Here is a 23,569-nt window from a genome sequence, read left to right on the forward strand (position 1 = left end):
GTTGAATTTTTGTAGCATCGATTTTATTTTGCATAAAGATTGCCAGTCTAGTTGCAAATGATTGCATATGTATGTATGTATAGGCACGGAATTAATTTCAACGCCTAGTGAGCTAATCGGTAGTAACCGTTGGCAAGAAAAATTTGGATAAACAGTTCGCGGAAAATTGCGAAACGTTACGGGGGTGGGTTTTACGCTGTTCGAGGTTGGCGATCACTGCAACCTAGCAGGAAGCTTCGGTAGACACTGGAAGCCGAGGAAAACAAATATGCACGCAGACGAATAAGCCGTACAACGAGAGGCAACCGAAGTTGCATCAGGGTAAATAGCTTTTAATTGCAGCCACGGCAGTTAGTACTCGTTTCCCTTCGCTAAGCAGAGCCCTATACACGCCGCGGCACAAGAACTCGAGCGGCTGTATTTTAAAACGCGGCGGCCTTAGGGCGTGTTCTAATTACGCGGCAGACGCTTGATAAAAGAGTGGGTGCAACACATGTAATTCTCACAAAAGGGGGTGTATCCGTCGTAATTAAGTACCGCGACCTGTTTATCGCGGGTTCCTTGCCCCAAAATAAATCTCTTATAATCGAGGACCCGAACCGACGCAACAAAAGGAGCCGACTGAACGCTACGACGTCCAAAGATAAAGAAGTCACGAGGCTATCGATGTTACGTGCTACGTCATTCATACCTCCTACGGTCCCTAGTTAGGGATGATCAATTTTTAACAATTCACCGCGTTTCTTATTCGTCAGAATTTTCATAACGTTTGTTTAGGCCAAGGTACTGGCAGCTCATTTCGATTTCACATATTTTTCTACTTTCTTGTAGTTTTTTTTTTTTTTTTTTATGGGATCTTCTATTTTTCCATGATTATTCCTCAAGTCCTCCACTTTTCCATGAACTTGGCGTAATTTTTTTTACTTATTTGAGGTTTTTTACGGGGATTATAAACTGCTGGAACACTTCAAACAAACAACCATAATTAAATTCTAGAATTTTTGAGATTCCACTCAAACAAGGATAAACAATGAAACAGAACAAATTAGAGTAAGATATCGAGCGCATCTCGCCCAGCAGATTTTTCCTCCGAAAAAGAATTTCTTCTCTTTCCCGACTCTCTAAAAAGCAGTGTTTTTACAAAGCGAAATGAATCTGTTCGCGAAGAGATGCAAATGGAATGCGCTAATTTAGAAATGACCGAGAGTTATTTACATTTACAGGTATAGGTAAAATAATTCCTTCGGGGGTGGCTAATAAAAGAGAAATTCAAAGAAATCCAGGTCATTGATTTTTCCAGCACGGCACGCTGAATATCATCTAGAAACGAAAGAAGAAGAAAAAAAAAAAACGTCATGCTCGCAGATACCAGAAATACGGTCCGATTCGAAATCGATACTGTCGGCGCAAAACGCGAAGGGAGCTTACGGAACGCGAATATAAACTTCAGGAGCTCGCATAAATCAGTGATTTAAGTCAACGCTGTATGGTTGACAATGCCGAGACAAAATCCAGAAAAAGGGAAGGCAAAACATGGCCGTTGCGCGAACTTTTCGTTACTTTATTTTCGGGCTTAGCTCTCGAGATCTCTCGTGGATCTACCATTATCGAATGCGTGAAAGAAAGACGATATAAAAACTTTGTAATTTTAACACAGCTTTTTATGAAACATACAGATTTGCGCGTCAATTTTTGCAATTTAAATCGGAATACAATGTAGGAACTTGTTGAAAATTTGATATGTTATAAAAACCGAAATTATAAACCATTTGAAAAGAAATAACAATTAGTGATCAGGCCGTTACTGAAATTGTTAGAGTACTACGAACGTATGTGTAGATATACGTATTAATTGATTGTGAACGTGTTTGTGAGCAGGAAGACTGTAACTTTAACAAACAGCTACCTTAAATGATTTTCTCCAAATGAAAAATTTCAGTTTTTTAACATCGCGTTATTCGTTATTCAGTGCCAAGAGCAAACACGACGCAGGAACTTGGTAAAATATCGGCGTTTCAGGCTCGTTACAACCTGAACTTCGTTACAAATTGAAATGTAATTAAACATGTCGTCCAATCCTTCATTCGCCGCAGGCGAATTGATTCTCCTTAAGAGGTTTCGTTATTTCGCAAAAACATCGTGGCTCGCGCTGAAAAGCTGCCCGACGCGAGTTCGTCTGTTACGGCGAAGCTGCGAAGAGTTTGCGAAGCGAGCGGTCGACAGCTTTCCTATCGTGAAAAAACAGGACAAGAAAAAGAAACAAGGTAGCGATGCTTATCCGGTTAATTTACGTAACGAGACTCGAGGTATTCTAACAGGCTGGTTGAAACATGTACAACCACTGTTTGAAGTAAAAACTCCATAAGGATCGATTAAAATGAGAAAACATGTCAATTACAAGAAAGTACGGTATCTCGTCTATCATGACGAGCATTTAGAATCAAAATTAATCGTTTACACTAACTTCCTGGTTGAAAAATTAGCCCCAGAGATTGCGCCGCTATCGTGGACAAACTAAACATTATTTTCGACACAGAACTTTTTATTTAAAAATTACCATTGGTACGAATCAGAAGAACGTTTCTTTTCTCGGATCACGGGAAAAATTATAAGAAAAAAGCATGATTGCGCGACGGTTGGTCGTACATCGTTAAGTCCGTGTTCGTACATCTCTTTTCTCAAGGAACTTTTTACTTGGAAAGTTAGCTGCAAAGTCTGTTGGAAAAGTGCTCGTGTTTTCTTCCGAAGTCATCAGAAAAATTAAATTGGTTGGACAGGGCTCGCTTTGTAATCCACAGATTATGTGCGCAATACGTATTTTCATGGACGTCATCGTTGCAGAAAGTATTCGAACATCGAAGTGTCGATTAGTATCGGAGATATCAAGTATTTGAGTAGTAGTAATAGGGTAGTAGATAATAGGGTATCGAAAAATAGTCAGGTCGAGTGTGTGATAGTCAGGCAGATAAACAATCAAGTACTCGGATAACGAAAGAGTTAATTAGTCGAATAGTCGAATAATCACAGATGCGTTCGAATATTTCAATTTGAATAGCGGAATTGAAACTACGCCGACGGGTTTGCAACCGCTATCACGAAATTGCGAAACTTTGCATTATTCTGTAGCAACGATTCCGAGGTACAGAGCCGTCGTTGTTTGTTATCGCGTCGAATTCATAACTAGTTCAAGTCTAACAGAAGGCGCAGCGAGCGTAGGCCACGGGCCGTGACTTCGAGACAAAGTTAGGCGCACGTGAGTCCGCAGTGCAGACTGCAGTATCTTTACGTCTGTTGTTTCGACCGTTCACCTTCTGACGAACAGAAAACAAAAAGAGCGGTGGTTTCAAGAGCGGTCGGGAGAATTAAGCGAGGTAAAAGGCTGGATGAAACATCCGTCGAATGAATTAGAGAAGTATTAGCTGATTAGAGGAGGATATCAAGGTTTCCAATTATTGTGCAATAACTAGAAACACGATGTTAACGCAGCGTGGATAATAACGGAATGCATACTTCGCTAATTAATTAACCACGTCGAAACATCGATTTCAACTTTAGAGACACTAGGAATTGTGTATTCGATATTGTATTCTCATATTACAGGCTCGTAATGGATACTTAAAAATTGATGAGAATGACAGGTTGTAGTATTTGGTTATAGAAGAGCAACGAGTGTATCGGATTCTTCGTTGCTCCGATTACTTTTTCCTTTATTCGGTTTTAATGTAAATCGAAAAATAGTTTCATCCGCTGAATAAATTTTTGCATGAAACCTGTTAGGAATAGAAGAACTAGAGGCATGACGTCGATATTGCAATATTAGCAAAATTTTTAATAACGAAAACAGTCGTGGTTTCGGTTCAAATATTCATGGCGCAGCGATCTTCAATTTTCGCTCGTGACCGTATAACATTGAATTTAATTTTCGAGAGTGGATGGACGAATCGAACGAAATAATTTGCATTTCCCTTCTCTATCCTCTCCCTCGAACTAAAAATAAAATGTTGGCTGTTACAGTTCATCAAACCGGGCAGAGTAACAACTTTTTTTGTCGTCAGAGATTAACAGATTCGCGCGCGCTTTTCGTTACTTCAATATTTGCATCGCATAAATATTTGGGATGAAATGCGTACGTCCTGTAACGATTGTTCGTATTTTTTTAACAACGTGATCGCGAGAGAATCCAATCTCCACGTTAATTGTATCTGGTAGCCCCGTCCGTTTTTTCTCCCGAAAATATCGAATATATTTCTGACAAAACTTTAAAGAGAAACAATGAAATTTCGAAAGTGTTGCAATTTTTCAAGAAGAATAAACAGTTAGTTCTATTATATTAAATATTAAAATTGTCATATTATCTTGCGAAGTATATTCTGGATTTTGAATATGGTTTTTGTGTATGGATAAATTTCTACGGCGTAGTAACGAGTGTGTCTCGTCGAGCAGGTTTTCCGTTCAGTGAAAATTTTTCTCTCTGTTTTCTGGTTCCCTAAAATAAAATTAATCGAATAGCAGCGGTAAAATAACAGCCTTTGTTATTATTAAAAACCAACACGTATGCGTTTCATTTTTTTGTTACTTGGATATTTGCTTCATATAAATATTTGGAATGAAATGTACAACGAGTGCTCGAATTCCTCGATACTTTAACAAAGTTATCGCGAACGAAGCCAATTTCCACACTAATTTGTATTTGCTCCATCCATTTTCATTTTCGAGCGGGTCACGTCGACGAAAGTCAGATTTAATTGAAAGTCAGATTTAATGAATATCTACTGGATCGCGGGATTTTCAACATCGATTTCAACTAGACAGCTTATCTTCTTCTATTTGAAAGTACGAAATTGTTTCGCAAGAATAAAATTGCAACACACCTTGTACGCACTACAGCCGGAACGTCGCGTTTCATCATTCCTTTTTGCGCTACTAAGTAATCTCACTGGTTGCTCGAAAATATCAAACTTCTTTCGAAAGAGCCGCCTCGTATATCGCACACCTTTCCCCGACTGGTACCTGGCCGATTTTGCAATCGATTTCCTTCGCCCATAGAAGTTTTACGCGTTCGTCGTCGTTGTGTCGTGCGAAACAACGCTAACGCTAATACAACCGTGATTTACGACGAGGAACACAGTCGTCAGAAAAACGATAGATCGCGATCGCGACATAACAAATCATGAAAACGAGGTGTACTTCAACGTATCGTCGCTGAATACATTTCTTTGGATACAAAAATTCCAGTTTGTTTCTTTTTAATATAAAGTATGACGTATAGTCTCGTTCTACTAATTTTTACAAAAATCTGATAACACTTGAAAGATATCCAGACATCCAAAGACGTCCAAAGTTTCGCGTTCGAATGAAAATTGCCGATTTTTAACTTGAGAAAAAGGAAGCGAGTCTTTTGTTTTGTTTTTCTTTAAAAAAGAAAGCGAAATCACAAGGTGAATATCAATCGACAGCGCGGTATCTTTGCATTTCCACTTGCAAATCGAGCTCGCGTCGCGTTACCAACGTAACAATTGGATCTGATAACGATGCGGACAAAGCAACCTGTGGGAAAGGTAACGCGGAGGCCGTTCTGTCTCACTCCTAACGAGCGAATTGTACGTCGAAATGCAATTATACCGGTTCGTTTACGATCTAATTGTAAGGCTACGTTTGAAGGAAAAGTCAACCAACTTGGATCCACGATGAATCACGCGGTCTGCGCAATAAAAATTAAAACGTGTGTGCGTATAATTAGTAGAATCGTCTAAAGTACGATATATCGAATTTTTATAAAACAATGTCAATATCTGCGACAGGAAAATGTTGGATACGATACGTTGGCGGATAAGATTAACCGGGATATATTAGCGTCGCAGTGAGTTCAGTAGCGGGAAATGGCTGGCTAGTGAAAGGAAGCGTCATCGAGGGTGCAGAGTTTTGAAACCGACCAGGTCCCCTTTAAACTAGGAAACATTGGCCACCGTGGGCTGGTTTTGAAAACAAAATGAGAAGGCAGGTTCCGAGCTACCACGAATTATTCACAAGACGTCCTTCCGCGGTGTCAAACCGTCGCTTGAAATAATTACATTAATAATTTATAGCGTCATCGATCCTTGCGCAATGAGGTGACCGATATATTGAGCGTGAACCCAAATGAAACGCTGACCGGAATAGAAAATGCAGTTCCTTGTTTAAAAGCGGATCAGTTTCGATAAAAGTGAAAAACTTCTTTTTACCTAAACTTTCGACGAACATAAAAATTCCTCGTTGCTCTGCGAGTGTCATTCGTAGAACTATCCAAACTTTATTCGAGTTTTATTATCTGAACGTTTAAAGCACACTGTATTTTTTCAGAGATGTCGATCGCTCAAAATTTCGCGCGATAACTCAAAATTTCCATTCGGTTAAAACGTCTGAAATAACGAATAGAAGATAAACAGCTTTTTATGTAGTGCTTGTTGAATGAAAATTTGAATTTTGGAACGAAATATTTCACAGCGAATAAATAAGAATATAACAATGGAACTGAATAAATGTTATATATCGTTGTGTGATGGCTTCGAGTCAGAATTGTTACAATTGAATTTTTGCTTTCAGTGAAGTTGACCCGAAGAGTCGTGATACATTCAGGTAAAGCGTCGACGGTTAATAAAGTCATTGTCTATCGATCTGAATATCGTATTAACTTCCTTCCTTTTGGTACAGAACTTTACCCATCCCTGCAGATAACAACGAGGAAATACATTGTATGCATCGAATGAATAATTAAATATGCTAATTGAAAAGCTGTATAACTTTGGAGTCTGACGAGCTAGACGCTTTCACAATTTAAGTTTCGTATAACTGATTAAGATGAATTTAAATTACGAATTTCATACGAATGTATAGCGATATTTATCAAGCTAGTTCTAGCGTTGAAGTTCATCCAAGTAAACAGAAAAGTAAACAGACTTTATATTATAAACTAACGTTTCGTGTCGAGAATGAATACGATTTTTTACTCGTATACGAACGTTACTTAGCAAGAGAAGCACTTTGTTATTGGTATCTGATTTTTACGTATTATTGTTTTTCGTTTAAAGCGAAGCAACGAGTTTTCATTGGTACCTGGGTCGTAGGTTCGTTTAACTTGATATCGAATTTCGATTTGTACGGAAGACTGTACACCTGCTCACCGCAATAACCGCAACTATCTGTTGCATAATATTTGCCACGACTAACCATGCCTAATGGAATGTTTAGGCCTCGCGTAAAACTGGACAGAGATATCCGCGCGACGAAAGTCATTTATCAAACGCAGAAAGAAACTTCATCGAGAAGTCCAGAGATTCTCCAGAGATCTTTACTGGTTCGTTTTAATCGATTAAGGTGTACATGTTCATCGTTCTCTGAAAGCTGTATGTTTGTTTTAATAAGGAACGATCTGTAGTAAATTTGAAATAATAAATACCAACAATGGGCACTTTCAACAATATTTAGATCCAATTGTAAAGTTTGCAAATTGAAGTTTAAAATTTTTAACTTAAACCAAGAGTATATATTATGTGTATCAAATGAATAACTAAATATGTTAATTCAGGAGCTGTATCAGGAGCTACATTTAACCTTCCAGTTTGATAAAGACATACGAGCCTCTTATAATTTCCATAAATTAACATGCATTTCGATTTCATAAATTTGACAAAATATTCTCAAGAGGGTTTCAAATGTAGGAGCGAAATATTGTTAGCAACTTTTAATTTGCAAAGTTGGAAGTAAATCCTTCTTATTTTCATTTTTTAACCGACTTCGAAAAGGACGAGGTTACTAAATTCGACATGTATATATATATTTCTTCTTTTTGAGTAATTATTCGTGAGAAATTGAAATTCGAGGAGATGATTCTAAGAAAGGAAGGAGGGTTACATTCTATTTCAACGAGGAAGTAAAATGGTTCGTGAGAAATTGTAACACTATACTGTGGCGACATTCTATTTAGATAATCGATACTCGAGTTCGAGATCTTTTTATCAGGGGAAATCCATTAACAGTAATCGAATACCATATAGTCTGTAAGGCTATCTGCAAGCTCGTTAAACGAAACCTCTTGGTATACTCCGTAAACTCGTCGACTCACTCTACCCTCCTGATCCTCCAAAGGAAATTGCGGTATTTCCTATAATTTCCTTTTTAGCAAAAATGTGTTCGTTAAGTAGGTAACAAATTGTCGAAAGAATTTAAATCAACTGTTTCGATATAAATGGCAACAAATTCAAAAGTTACGTAGCTTTTAAATTAACGTATTTAGGTATTTATTTATTACTGAACCTAGCAGTCGCATGAATTCAATTAAAAAATTGCTAATGCGTGAGATTTCCTCGATGCAGATTTTACATATTCGTGCACATATTCGTGCACATATTCGTGCACAGAAATACAAATAAGCCGTTACTTCGGTGAAATTAAGTCAAACGTTGAGTGGTACTGTCACGTTTCATATAAAACAAAATTAATTATATTTTGAATGTATCTTTTAATTTATATTAAAGTATCCATACAAGAAACAATATCTCTACCTAACTAAATTGTAATCAAATATAAAATTGAAGAAGTACTCTCAGAAAATAATCTATTGAAAGAGAATTCACAGTAGAAAAACGAGTTAATTAAAGACCAAGAAAATTCACCAAGAAAGAGATTGAGCCCTTTGTTCTTACCACTTCTTTTGAAGCTTTATTCCTGAAGCTATTTCAAAGAACTAAGGAAATTAATCCGTCGTCAGAAATAGAGTTTAAATGGTGCAAAACAAAAGCAAGCAGTCGACGATTAAGAAGTGAACAAACGTTCTTTGAAAAATATGTTCTGTTAACGTGAAATCCATGCAATCGCAGTCTTACGGTCCATTTCTATTCACGATAACTAATGAATTTGACATAACTGATAATTATGTGCTGGATATAGGCGCGTTAGCTATTATCATCAACTAAACGTCGATATCCATTACGACTAATTCGGAGTTATTGGCATTAACTGTCAACACTGGAGGGAATAGGTCAGGAGTGTACATAATATTCGAGCATAAATTGTTTTGGTATTATTCCAGAATCTCTAAATAAATCGAAACTTCAAGTATGCTTTACGAAAAAGCTATGGATACCGCTTGCACAAAGGAAACTCTTAACTAAACTTATTTCTTACGAGTAGGTTAGTGAAATTCCCCTTTCCTTGGGATACTTCGAGATAACGGAGCCTCTTCTAAGCTAAGCGTGTTTCTCCCGAACGATCTACTGAAAATTTCACTATCTTCAAAACGCGCAATTGCGAGGAAATAAGAAAGAAAACTGTGGAGAAGAAATGTGCAGAGATTTTTAACCTTTTTTTACCACGAGGGCAATAAATGTAATACACCGACTTTCGTATGTCTTAAAGCACAATGTATAGCAATTACACTGTACGTTTTTCTAGATTTTGTGCATCTATACCGACCATATCAAATTACTGTCATTCACCTTCTCATAGAATCGTTGAAAATAAATCAGAATCTTTCGTTGCGTTGGTAAAACCTAATTAGCTAATGCACAAGTCGAAGAAAGGGATACGATTCAGACGTTAGTTATTCTCAGTATATTTAATATTTGTTCTGTGCGATGAAAAGGCAACTGGTTTGCGAAGAATTAAAATATTCATTTCGGAAAATAAAAAATTACGCGAGAAAGGGTTGAAAGGTTGAAACTCTGTTTGACTCTAACTCGTGACAAAGGACTGAAAAGTAGGGCAACGTTTTTACAAACGGAAGAGACCTTTTCTTTTCAAAGGAGAATGGAAAACCTGCGTCGAGTTACGGCGCGAAGATTAATTACCAGGGACGAATGCGTCACAGTGCTTTCTGACACGTCGTTTTAACCTTATTTTAATTGAAGAAGAAAATTTAACAAGCAAAATAATGGATATAGTAATTAAAGTATGTATGGTGCACAAATTTAAAGAAACAAAATAAAAATAGCACATTGAGATCAGAAGGCCGTTTATTATTTATTACGAAAATAAGGGACCACTTGCATCGATGAAATTGATTTACCTTTCCCCTCTCTAATTTCAACCATACATCGATATTTATAAAAGTCATTGGCAAATAATTCTAGCGTCAGAAATCACGAAGTAAATATTTTTCTAAGCGAGGTCTGACTCTCTAAAGGGGTTATTCCTGATCGAGTGGGAGTTGCGTGCCGTGACGGCAATACCTGTAGTTCTCACGCAATGTTGCAAACGCCAGGCTGTACTTTTCGCCATTGCTATTATTATGCGACTTTTCGCACGAGTTGCTGGAGCGACTGACTGTGTGCACCAGTTCCACGTCGATCGGGGTTAAACCGTCGAGGGAAATCGATCTCCATGGAGCGCACCGTCGACGTCGAGCACGACACCTCGTTCCCATGTGGTCGTAAAAATAACGCGAATTAACCACTTAACGAGCCGCGAGATCCATCAGGACCTAGATCGATGATCTGATAATTAGCGACCGCGACAGGAAGTCTGCGGTTCGAACGCGTGTTGTTTCTACGAGATCCAGCTGAAACTGTAGGGGTTGATGACCGTGCCCAGCTCTAGATCTCATTTTTATTTTTAGGTATCGGTATACCACGTTTTCGAAGCGACAGAGATACTGATAGTTAAAAATGAAAGAATATTATTGGGCTGTCTCGTACAAGTATATCTTTTTACTCGCGTTTTCGGTCTTTAGTTCTTAGTCATCCGAGGATCATCGGAGGATCTGAAAAAGATAAAGATGCGTGTCATTTTCGAGTAAAATGCGTGGAGAATGAGATAGTTTTTAGAAACTGGATGAGGTACTTGAAATTAACAGCTCGATTTGCTTTAATGTTCTTATCGCCAGATAAAATGGATTAGACGGTGTGTACGGCTTCAAGATGATGTTAGATTGAACGAAACCTTTCTGGGTGAACGCGTTTCGAATATTTTAATAGAAACATGTGCGCATCGTTTCACAGTGGAATTTTATCGCGCGCTTTAAACGAATTTTAATGATCGAAATCTTGAATTGTACGAATCTAAAAGCCATCCAAATTAAAATGGAGATTGGTTAAGTTAACAATTTTAAATAGAAACCACTATGGGAAATTTGAGTTTGAGTAGTTTGAATTTGAGTAGTATTTCTTGGACTAGAACAATTTATTTTTATTCGAGACACTTTCTTGCTAGACGCTTCTATTAAATAATATAACGGTTCAGAGTTTGAGGCATTTATGAAATCGAAATTATATCTCGATATCATTACAATGACGTTATCGAATCGACGTATCAAAACCGTCACATAGATGCATTGACATCGTTGTTTCGATACCATCGCGCCGATGCATTGCCATTGTTGCATCAATATTGTCACAACTGGTGTATCGACATTGTTAAATCAAAACTGTCACATCGATGTGTCGATACTCTCGTGCAAGTTTCATTGCAAACATTTAGGAACCAATTAGTATGGAAATTGCTTATCTTTCTATGATTTACCATTTACGTTGCCTTGGTAAATAGAAAGTATGTTTAACAAGGTAGGAAATTCTTCGGAAATCCCTAGTATGTTATATATAAAATATGATAAATAAATAAATCGACGTGTCGGTTGTCTCGAAAGTTTCTTTCTGTTTTTTTTTTTTAGAAAGTAACACGCGCACAATATTCGATGTTTCATGTTACATTACTGTAACATCCGAGTGTCGAAAGAAACTATATGTACTTATTATATTCCGCGAGGTTTCATAATCGGCGCGAGCCGAAATTTTCACGTTAGAGGAAACAATCTGTATAACAAAGACGACGTGAGAACGTTCGCGTTTCTGCAAAGGTGGATTCGGCTCGTAGGAATTTATAGCGCTATTATAGACGCGAATGGTCAGATGCTAAGCGCACGTTGATCTTTCCATTCGTGGAAATTTCTTTACCCCTGGGGGCTACAAATCATATGCGAGCGTCGGTTGGTGGATATTTGAAGGAGGAAACCCAGCGTAAATTTATAGTTCAGATGTCGCGTGGCATTGCTCTTTGGGGAATCGAAGTTATTAATAATTTAAAAGAACTTGCTGTCCCACAAACGAATTTATTCAAATGATAAAACTAAATTCTATTCAAAATTCATGAATGAATATTCCGTCAGCCCTCTATTGCGTAAATTTTATTTCGATTCTCGAAGGGGAAATTATTTCTTGGTTATTTATATACCGATAGAATTATCAACGGTGAAATTGACTAATGACAGTTTTTTATTGTTTCATCGTGTTCCTAACGGAGCACATTATGCAGTAGATTAAATTAGATTAATTTGGATTCAAATTCAAATTAACATTAAGAATTAATGTTCTATACATTATCGAAAAATATTTGCCTGTCGATATTTCAAAGAAGGAAGTAATTTAAACGAGTCTAAAGATGACGAAACGAGCGATGAAAAACTTGTATGCGAAATTATTTTTATAGTATAATATACATAATGATATACATAATACACATAATAAATATTATGTATATTATATTTCTCGAAATTAAATGTAATTATGCTTGGTTTCAAACCTACGACCAACGTCTTTATTTTCATATAAATAGGAAATTATTTTTATAGTATAATATACATAATGATATACGTAATACACATAATAAATATTATGTATATTATATTTCTCGAAATTAAATGTAATTATGCTTGGTTTCAAACCTACGACCAACGTCTTTATTTTCATATAAATAGGACGGTTATTTAACATTTGAATAACGGCTGTTTCACTCGCGTGAATGAAGCTAATAAAGTCTCACTTTGAGCTTCAGATACGTATCGAATAAAGTACGGAGTATCTGAGAGCATCCGTGCATGTACACCGTGTATGCATACTTTATAACTAAAAAGACAACTCTGTGCCCTCGATTCTTTTGTCTCCAAGGGATTGAAAATCTGAAAAACACCTTTCACAAGTATAGGTCGTACCAAAAGTTAGCTGCTTTATTAAAAATAAATTCTACGGCCCCTTTTCGAAACCCCTTCGTATCAATACTTTCTGCAAGCGCACAGTAAATTTCTAATAGTTTCACAAACACCTGACTCACGACCCCTTTTATGTTTTATATAAATACAAAATTCTACGCCTCCTTTTGGAAAAAAATCCATAATATCAATATTTTTGTTAAGTAATAAGCACAGTAAGTTCCCAGTGGAATTTACCTGACTTCGTACCCCTGTTGGTCCGACCCTGTCCGAAGGTGGCTGCCAGCTTCAGACTGCAGCAAGCGTGGGACGGCTCGCACGTGAGAGCGTTGGCAGTTTGCCACAGCAAAGTGACCCACTTTCAACGCGTAGATTGACCCAAGTGTCGCCATTTTTACTGGGAGTCACCGAGTAGTTCTTGCCGCCCCGGTGTGCGATCCTTTCTTTTTTCAGGTCGTAGCAAGGAGGACAGATCGTTAACTGACCACGCAATTATGCGCGAACAGCTAGTTTCTTTGAGGTTCGAGCCTTCGAGTTTGCAGCGGGTGGTCGTTTTACGCGGAGCTTTCAAAGCGGAAATTGCTAGCCAGGGTCCTCTCAGCCTACCTCTCCCTTTGGGATCGAAGGCTGTTTCGTTCCTGGACTCCTATAGACGTCGCCGCTAATCGACAGTAAAGTTGACGAGCCTAAATTCAAATGGATACAATTTTCGAAAAATCGATTTCTTCTCGTGTACTATCCCGAAGCTAGGGTACAGTGACGTAGTCGCTGCAATTTGTTAAAAACCGATTTCTCGTACACTTTATTGAAGGTAGGGTACGACGATACGATCGCAAATGGATTGCAAAAATTTGAAAAATATTGTAAGATAGTTGATCGGAACAGTTGCAATTAATAGATATAAATTTTCAAACCGTATCCATAGGAACAATTCCTTTTAATTAGGGTTGAAAATTCACCCTTAAAAGTACCTTTCTACTACCCTAAAAATACCGACACAGCACCCTCACGATTCACGAAACCTATTACGCGAATATGTACGCTTTCAACTCGACGAACGTCTGCAATTCTATACAAAACATTACTTGTTTAATTCGTTCTTTAAATAATATCCAGTGCCACTCGACAGCTGTAGGACTCTTCAATCTTCATAGAAGTAAAGCTTCTTTATAAACATATATATATATTTCATTGAAAATTGTACTGCTTCATATTGAGAGGACCTTAATTGGCCACGGTACGGTACAATTGCATACCATTAATATTCGTTAAAAAAAAACACCAACAGTTGACAAACTGAGGAAACGTCAAGTGTCGAGTTTACTCATTTTTCTGAATACACGTCTGGCAATTAATCGTCTACTTGCTTTTGTGTCGATACTGTTGTATATATGTACAAGTGACAACAACCTTTCGTTATTAAGCAAACGTTTATATTAGTCCAATCTTGGCCTCACGTATTTTCTTCCATATTCACATTTTACGTCTTAGCCTCTTGCATTAGATTCCTGTACTACCGAGGCCCATTGATCTCGCTATAGCTCGGGTACCTCGGGATCGCTTACGTAAATACGAAAGAAGGATCATTTTCTCTAATGTTGCTTAACGAATCGACGCAAATACCCTAACAAGTTCGGGTGGGGTTGGTTAAACTTGCGAAATTTCGGTGAAAAATTTCAGATATAGAACCGTTCGAGCGCCTCGGAGCTATTCGAAACGGTTCAGCGCCCAAGACACCTCCGTTTAAGTAGTCTCCGTGCAAGTGCAATACCGTCAGCCCTCAGCCTGTCCTATTCTACTTTGCCGCAACCGGGGACGGTCTTATTTCGCTTAGTGGAATGAATGGGAAGTACCGCAGAGTTCGGAAAATCTCGGATGGTTACGGGTCACGTCCTCCCGTGTTAGCAACGAACGAGGTCGACTGCACGGAAAGCCAGCTTTGAACCGAGAAATCGTGCGGAACAGTCGGTGGCTGAAGTATGAGAATTTTTTTGGCAACAGGAAACATCCGTCTATCGAAGAATTTAGTGCATTTTTCGACGTATGAACCCATTGGTGAAGGAAAAAGTGGAACTAGACACGAGAAATGTACGATTCGATGTATTTTTGGATTATGTTTGACTCAAGTAGTACAGACCCTTCGAAAGGTAGCAGTAGAGTTATTATTTGAATACAAAGAGAAATACAGTGCTAAATGAACGACGTCTAATTAACGAAAGGAAAAATATTCATATTTATTATGACGAGACTGTGGCAAGTGGAAGTATGGAGAAATCTGTGTGCTCGAATGCAAAACTACGTAAAATAAATATACCATTTACAAGACACGATACATTTTTATTTGAGTTATATTCTTTTACTGTATCTATGAAAACATGAATTTGCATAGACATCCGCACTCTAATTATGACCTTTGACATTTATTTGGTATTTTCATCTTTTTCTTCCGATGCATATTTCTGTGATATTATTATTCTTATATCTGTAATATTATTGTTATAACGTATTCGTGATCTGAAATTCTTGTTTGTTGCCTATTCGTATCGTATGAATTACGTAAAAATTATGCATCGCGCCACGAATTTTTCCGGAAAGGTTATTTCGCATTTGCGCAGAATTTTATGGAGCATAAATCAACGACTATCGACATCGCTCTTATTTTACGAGCAAACGAACGAATTTTTCGGTCGCATCGTGACCATCATTCGGGGTTATTCTTTATGGGTCGTTGCAGTAGCAAGCCTGTGCTATGATACTAGTCAGGAAACGACACGAAGTGGAACCGATATTGATTCGTCCCGTTGCGGCATCCGCAATTCTAATTGCCCAAATCTAAGTATCTCGTTTAACGTATACTCCAAGGAGAATCTACAATTTGCCACTGTTCCGCCACTGTTCCGCGAGTCACGATTTCGCATGTTCATCACTATTCCAGGACAAACTTCTGCTCAGTGAAAATCGATATCTTTCGAATTATGATTCTCGAGTTAAACCACCGGCGCGCAAGGTCCCTTTCAGCTCGCGCAATACGGTTGAAACCGAATTAAAAAAAAAAAACAGTGGTTGCATTTATTACAACAGTAATCTAGCTAGGCTCGATAATAAATTAGCAAGGTTCGCCATTTTAAGCAACCAGGACTGAACATCTTATAGAAACTATGACACTTGACTTCTATCCAAATATTTTAAACATTTCCTTAAGTGTCGCGATATTTGCGAAATTGTCACCAATATTGGATGAGATACGAGGAAAAATTTCAAGCAACGAACGAAAGATAAATTCTTAATTAAATAAAAATTAGAATTTCAATCGCAAGATGGAATATTTCACAACGAAGAATTCTACTTGTCGACTCGATAAACGCCACGAATAAATTACTTACGTGCTTTTATTTGTTGGTTAGAATACGAATAAAATTTTGCCCGTTTCCCAGTTTAGATTGTCCATGAATCAACGCGAGCCGACCAAATCCGCGTATTCCAGATAACAAAGACAGATTCAAGTGGGAAAATTACGAAGCCTGGGCAATAAGGCAATACAACGCTAACGTGTATTAATACCGGGACGTATCGCTAATGCACCCCGTGCTACAGCTATCGTTTACCGTCGAACCAGGCGCCGTCGCGGCGCCCGGCGTCCAGATGATATCGCGATAGCACTTTGCGCACGCACCTTTCTCGTAGCTCGAGATATCAGCGACACACTGATAGTGGCGTGAGTGCAACATTAGTCCATTTCGTATGCAGGCTTTACCAGTTCCCATTCTACATCATCCGTCTATTCATTTAGACCTACTTCTACTTTTTTCAAGTAACGTTTCAATAATTAAGGGAATATTTCAAAATAAACGAAGTAACATGTACACCAAGATGAAATTAATCGATGGAATATCATTAAATAGATAATTAATATTAATGGATAATATAGAATAGAATAGAATGAATGGCTTTCATTAGTCGAAGCACCCTGTGTATGTGTACGTCTTTTCATTTTATCCTTGCCATGTATTCGTTTACATTCTTATACACAGTGTTCACAGAAATCATGTCACTTTAAGGTCGGTTTATATTACGTTGCACGACGTAAAGTAAACGCGTGGTTTGTAACATTCGATGTGTAAGTTTAATATCGAAAAATGAAATGTAGCGGTACGTGTGCCATCTGTTTATATGGGAATATAGTGCGAGACACAGCTGTAGTTAGAATCAGATAATAAACAGTTTCTAGTGTAGCGGAGTTGGTCTAACTTCCAAAGTAGAGTAGCGAGCAATGGCGGACAAGCTTGATACGAAGCTATCTATGGTAGAAGTAAAGCTTGATGGCGACTATAAAGACGACCTGCAATCTCGTACTTCCTCCATTACACGTAATCACTCTTGTCGCTGTCCCCTATCTCGCTTACGATTCCATTTCGGCGTAAATATTGACAAACATTTCTTTTTTTCTTTTTTTTTCGAACAAAAAGCACTCTTTGGACTTTACAGAGCACTCCGTGTGTATTTAGATTTTACATTTGCAGTTTTACTTTTTGTGGACTATTAGTAGAAGAGGACAAATAAAACCGTATATTAAGCGCCACACAGGGTGCTTCGACTAATGAAAGCCATTCAATTGATATTAACGTTCCGTAAAGTGATTAAACCGTTATACGTGTAATGTCATTGATTGAATAATATTCTATAAATGAATTATACTCTGTATATAATATCATCCATTTAATGATATTCCATCAATTAATTTCATCTTGGTACGTAACATGTTACTTCATGTATTTTGAAATATTCTATAAATTATTATTCACTTTAACTGTCCAATTGCAATCTCACTGCTAAATCCTGTATATATTAAGTCTAAAATATAAATACAGACAGAGTACAATAAATATAGAAAACTATGGCTCGAGAAAGCTGCGAACAAGGCTGTACTTTCAGAAAGCATACATCGAAAAGCCCGTGTAATTTTTCTTCGGCCTTAGTAAATTTTCATCGAGCTATCCTTGGACCTTCGTGTCGCGTCACAATGCGTACATTATGGAGAGAGAATATTGTCCCGTGTCCTTAAATCCACCCAGAAATCCTTCTTTAAGGAACGTCTATAATAAATGCATTACACCGAAGAAACCAGGTCTACGTGTGCCCTCCTTTGACAAACGAAATAACACCTTGGTAAAATACATACGAATTTATTTATTTCTACAGCACGTTCCGCGAGCCGAAAAATAGAATTATCCTTCGGATACTCTCCTCGGCTGTATCGATCTCACAAGATGAATGCTTTTACTGCCATACGATACGCGTTCTTTTGTTAGAGATATCGCGGAAGTCGGAGACGAGCAAAATTCTCATCTAGATGGAAATATCGAATAACGAATAAAAAGTAGGTAACTGTTCGTGGATTAGTCGTCGAATACTGATTAGGATTTGAATCATAGAATGAAATATTTTGCCAGATGAGCAAATGAACATTTAATTGCTGCACTTGACATTTCTGACGACTGAAAAAAAGAGTCCACTTCTTTTCCAAATAGAGTTTCAAAAAATTTTGAAAAAAATGCTTTGAAGGAAGTGTCAGCGTCAACGAGGTAAAGTTCCCTTGCGATCGTACTGAATGAAATTTAGCCACTACACAGAATGAGGAAAGCATTCATTATGGATGCGATGTAAGTCCACGATCGCGTATGGTCTCATGTTCCTTGACCCACAACGGCAATAAATTATAAGAACACGATGGAGTCGTCGTTGTGCGTACCACCTCTACATCGCGATTATTTCAAAACCTTTCACAGTTGGCTATAATATAACGACGACTAAAAACATACCTACTCGAATTAATGTACAACTCGATAAATGGATGAATTAATTAAATATGTGATTAAATTAAAATATTGTGTAGACAACAAAAAATTAATGGAATTTTAGTCTTTGTTTTTATTTTTATTGTGTACGAAAATATAGATGTGCATATTCGAGTATAAGTGTGCATGTACGAACGTATGTATAATATGTTGACCTTTGTTTTGTTTTATATCTCAGATGTTATCAGACTGTTGTTTCAGACGAAATTTGGGTTGCTGATTAATACATGCAAGCCATTGATACCATTTAAATACAAAAAAAAAAGAAAAAAAAAAGAAAAATGTGCGTTTATTCATTTCTGACTTATCAGAAAATCATTAACTTCGATGCAACAATTTCTACGGAGCATATCGAGTTTCATTTATGGATTAAATGTAACTAACTCCGTTAAATTTGATCAAAAATTACGAGACAAATATTGAACCAGGGAATGGCATATCCAGTTTCGTCGCGTACGTTCAGAGAAAATGTCAATTACTCGACGGGGACAAGCTTCTACAAATGGATCCAGCTTCAATTAGATTAAAAGCTTCGGCAATTAACATTCCGGGTACCACGCACGCCAAATAGAGTCCTAGTAAATATATCCGAGCAATTACTAGCCAGCAATCGGCGTTCCCGTAGATAACGCAAGTTCTGATTAGGACGGCAATTGGCGAGTCCAGTTGCTCGCGCATTAAAAGCTGGAAAATCGGATAATTTCTGGAGACCAATACCAGGGAAAGTTTAGCAACAACACTGCCAACATTTCACGGTTCGTTTGGCCGTTTTGGTGGGGGCGTGATTCTAAATCGTCGTCGTGGCGCATTCTAGATGAAAAGGGAGCAGCAAGTTCGTCTTCCCAGTCTTGAATACGATCGTATTCGAGTAGACGGCTATTATGCGCTGACAATGCAGTAATCAAGCTGGGGGTCTCTGGCTGGGTAAAAAAGGATTGCTTCCTTGACTTTGCCAAACGGCCGTCACCGCCTTCGCAGCGTCAACCAGACCCCTTAAAATTCTTTAACGCCCCGACGGTCTGTTGAACTTTCGAGCGTACACTCGGGAGGCGTTAATTACACGTTGGGTGTAGAAAAAAAGGAAGGAAAAAAAAAAAATATGAAGTGCCGTAATCATGGCGTTTCTCGCGCAGCTACTAGGTCGGGATCGGGCGAAACGGTTTAATATCGTTTAAAAGTAAACATCGTTGGAGGAGCGAAAAATTATCATTGGACGAAGAGCGGGTGCCGTCTTTGCAATTTAGGACAGGTAATTTCCGTCTCGATCCGATTCATCAACTTGCAAATTCCTTCGTTTTGGAAAACAAAAGACCGTCAGATTATTCCATACGCCACGGCTTGTGTTTGTATTTAATAAAAGACACTGCAGAAGTTTCGTAGCGACGATACAATGACACGAAAGAGAGAGTAATTACACTCGAAAGGTATGTTTCACGTGTTAATTCGAATAGCAGAACAATAAGTGGCACGAACTCGTCGGAAAACTTAATACTGTAATCCATAGTGCAAGTAATACGCAACGGTTCCACTGCGTGTATCTAACGCTCCTTGGAATTTTATAAATTTAATAAGTAAACCTGTATTAATATCTATTAATACAATTAATATTAATAGAATAAAATCGATACGAAAATGAGTTCAGTGAAACTGTGCGGATAATAAGGTTATTGATTTGCAGTGAATAAGAAATTACTCTATACTTGAACAAAAATTAATGAGTTGAAAAAAGTAGAAAGATTCTAACAAAAAAAACAAAGAAGGGGTGGGGAAAGATAGGTTGACCTACGCTTACTTCGTTATTTATTTATGCCGGTGATGGCAATTTTGGAGCATTAGAGAAAGTAGCAGTCGTTGGCTCGAGTAACTCAACCGAATATGGCGGTCGTCTGTAAAACGAAAAATCCGGATACAGCCTTGAACGGCCAATCAAGTTTGATTCGACTGTAATGTTAACGATGGTGCAATGCAGCACAATTCTTCGGAACGCTATAACTCTCGATAGATAGCTGCGCAACGACTAACAATCGACTCGTTACACTTCATTCCGAAGCTTCATAAACTTCAAAGGACATGCATTGGCGTATGGCGTCGAGTGCGCTTCTAAAACATAGATAACAGTTCGGAACAACGTTACTTGAATTAACTACGGATTACTATTAATAGCCTACGGAATTATACACAATTGTTTCATCCGTTATTGAATTTAGTTTCGCGTAAAATATTTTTTGCATTTGATTGAAAAAAAGCGTCTTTAGAGGACTAGTCGTTCGTTCGATCACGGTAGAAATAATTACAAATGAACGTCGGTAGATTTAGTGTCGATACGTCGCTACTGCTGAATTCTAATTGCAAGTCATCCGCGAGAATAATACGCCTCTCGCGTACACCTAACAGGATCGATATCACAAATACTGAAATTTCGCAGGATCTCCGAAACGTCTCATTTTTCCTTGCTACGTACGCGACCTTTTAACCCGTCCAAATTAGTTTAATTAAACAAAACGAGTGAAAGGAAAGACTCGCATTGCGAAGTACCCAGGCCCGCGTATAAAAGCTTTCGCGCATCTGTTCATAATGAATGGCTCGTCGATGCGCGAAGTTTCCAGCGGAATTAGCTTCGTAGCCGACTGCAAACATCAACGAATGGAGTCGTGAAATGTAAATATACGTAGCACCTGCACCGGGAACCGCGAAAACCAGAGCGAAACCCTTCGTCATAGGCAGGGGCGACGAGGGATCGGGTGAGCGCGTCGGATGATATATTTGCTCAGACCGTAGGGGTGAATTACGGTCGGGGTTGCGGGATGTGTATCCGTCGTAAGGCTCGAAGGCGATTTATCGGTTGAAATTCAATACGCGATTACGTTCCCTTGTTTAAACTATTCATACGGTCAGAAACGGAAATTCGGAGCTCCCGCGACGATCGTCGGAGCACGTTGTTTCGTCCCCTTCGCCGACTCTGCAATTTCTTCCGACATGAATTCCTATATCACGACGCTGGCGAATGGCTACTTTGCGACTCGCATAAATTTCCGTGGATACATTGAACGGATACGCGTATCGCGGATAGCGATTTGTAGTCTGCGGATCTTTATGCAAAATAAAATCTTTGCGAACGTACCTACAAACACTGAACCTAAATAGGAATTTATTTTACTCTGCGAGTATTATAATATGAACTTTACTATCGATATTTTTATATTATTTACTACTACGTCCATTCTATAGTTTCTTGTACGTTTAGATTTCCTGTAAATGCATAAAAATCCGCAGTCTAGCGATCGGAATGATAAGCTACGTTGTATAAATGTATCGACTACGGATGACGAAGGGTAGGTGGTATTTTTATAATTTTGGTTATTTTTGAAATGGTTATTTTATGAAGTAACCTTAGCCAAGGATAGATTTAAGGGTAGAATATTGTTCCCTCGATATTTAATACGCTCTTTCCTTCAATTTTCAATACTTGATGTATTTAATGACACCAAAGTCGAGAAACATATTTTTAAAATCGTTGTCTATTAGTTACGATATAATAATATAGGAGTCGACCGAAAAATAAAGCGTATACATTCGACACCTTATTATGTCGAATATATGGGACGTATGTACTGTAATGATATCTATCAAAACAATAAAAACATTAATAAAAATAATAATTTACAATAACAGGGGAATAAAAATAAGATAAAATTGTAATAAAAGGAACGAGAATCTCAACTCTGAAATTTTTCATAGAACCAATTTCTCCAAATTTTATCTCGTCGATTGATGTTTCGTTTTGCGTTGATTGTTGCAGACTTAAGTGGAAGAGGGACGAAAAAATTCGGCGACCATTGCGTGGAGGATCTCGAATGCGGTTTCGCGGGCTCATACTGCGAGCCGAAGAAAAGCAAGTGTGCTTGCAAGGAGGAATTCGAGGCTACGAATCATATCGACAAATGTGGACAGCGTAAGTTAGTATATTTTCAAACGCGACGGAACCCAAGGATCTCGTATATTTTTCTATATGCGGACGAAGCACAGATACGTAAATCGAACTACATTTTCTCTTCCTACGTCTCGTGATTTTCTCTATTTTATTTGTTATATTTTATGTAGACAGCCAATCTCGCAAGTATTCCTACCGTATGTCTAGAAATTTGTTTGAATTAACATTTTAATCGCGTGCTTATTATAGACAAATTCTACCACTTCGGAAGACAACTTTTTACATAACTATATATTAAATCATTTATTTGAAAATCGTCATTTAATTTAGACACTCCAATAGACGTAGAGGGTACGAATGTTTATGGAACTGACTATATTTATGCATTTCTACGTATCCTCGTATATTTACACCCGGCATAAATGCATAAATATCCGCACTCCAAAGGATTAAATTAAATCCGCAGTATTTGCCCGATAAATAATTTATCGTGTACACTCGGTCTAGGGGGAAGAGGGAGAAAAACTCTGTTAAATAACAAAATGAACAACGCTAAAACGCAGGGACAGAGGTCGTTTTACATCTTTCGGGAGGCTTCGGCCAAGTCACGTCCGAGGATCGAAATTTCTCCCTCTACTGCGACCGACTTTTACGATCGGAATGATATGAAAGTCGGAGGGTGGCTGCTTATAGCTTTCTCTCGTGGAATCGAAACGAGGCTCCATGCTTTTATTGGTCTCGGGGCGTCGGAGGCGTCATGAGGAATGATAAACGCAAGAACAGCGAATTCAGCGAATCGGATTATACTTCCCGTACCGATGGAATGGT

The 23,569-nt window shown here is 38.0% G+C and overlaps 2 protein-coding genes across 7 annotated transcripts in view; one reads left to right on the forward strand and one right to left on the reverse strand.

Moving 5' to 3' along the window:
* The window catches only part of LOC128878492 (uncharacterized), a 35,322-nt gene extending 18,642 nt beyond the window's left edge, over window positions 1–16,680 (reverse strand). The window contains exons 1-2 of one of the 2 annotated variants that reach the window (XM_054126736.1): window positions 16,339–16,680; window positions 13,193–13,641 (exon numbers count right to left, since the gene is read on the reverse strand). In XM_054126736.1, the coding sequence (XP_053982711.1) occupies window positions 13,193–13,347 (155 nt within the window). In that variant the 5' untranslated portion in view covers window positions 13,348–13,641; window positions 16,339–16,680. Of the gene's footprint in view, window positions 1–4,871; window positions 4,944–13,192; window positions 13,642–16,338 lie in introns of those variants that run through there. The other variant, XR_008457418.1, reaches the window with a different exon arrangement.
* LOC128878487 (uncharacterized) overlaps window positions 1–23,569 on the forward strand; it is a 49,429-nt gene that overhangs the window by 6,748 nt on the left and 19,112 nt on the right. For all 5 annotated transcript variants that reach the window (XR_008457414.1, XR_008457413.1, XR_008457415.1 and 2 more), the window contains exon 2: window positions 22,610–22,762. Coding sequence is in view for 2 of the 5 variants with exons in the window: in XM_054126729.1 (XP_053982704.1) it covers window positions 22,610–22,762 (153 nt within the window). In the remaining 3 variants the exon portion in view is untranslated. The remainder of the gene's footprint in view (window positions 1–22,609; window positions 22,763–23,569) is intronic.

Source organism: Hylaeus volcanicus, chromosome 6 (genome assembly GCF_026283585.1).
Source record: "Hylaeus volcanicus isolate JK05 chromosome 6, UHH_iyHylVolc1.0_haploid, whole genome shotgun sequence".
Classification (NCBI taxonomy): domain Eukaryota; kingdom Metazoa; phylum Arthropoda; class Insecta; order Hymenoptera; family Colletidae; genus Hylaeus; species Hylaeus volcanicus.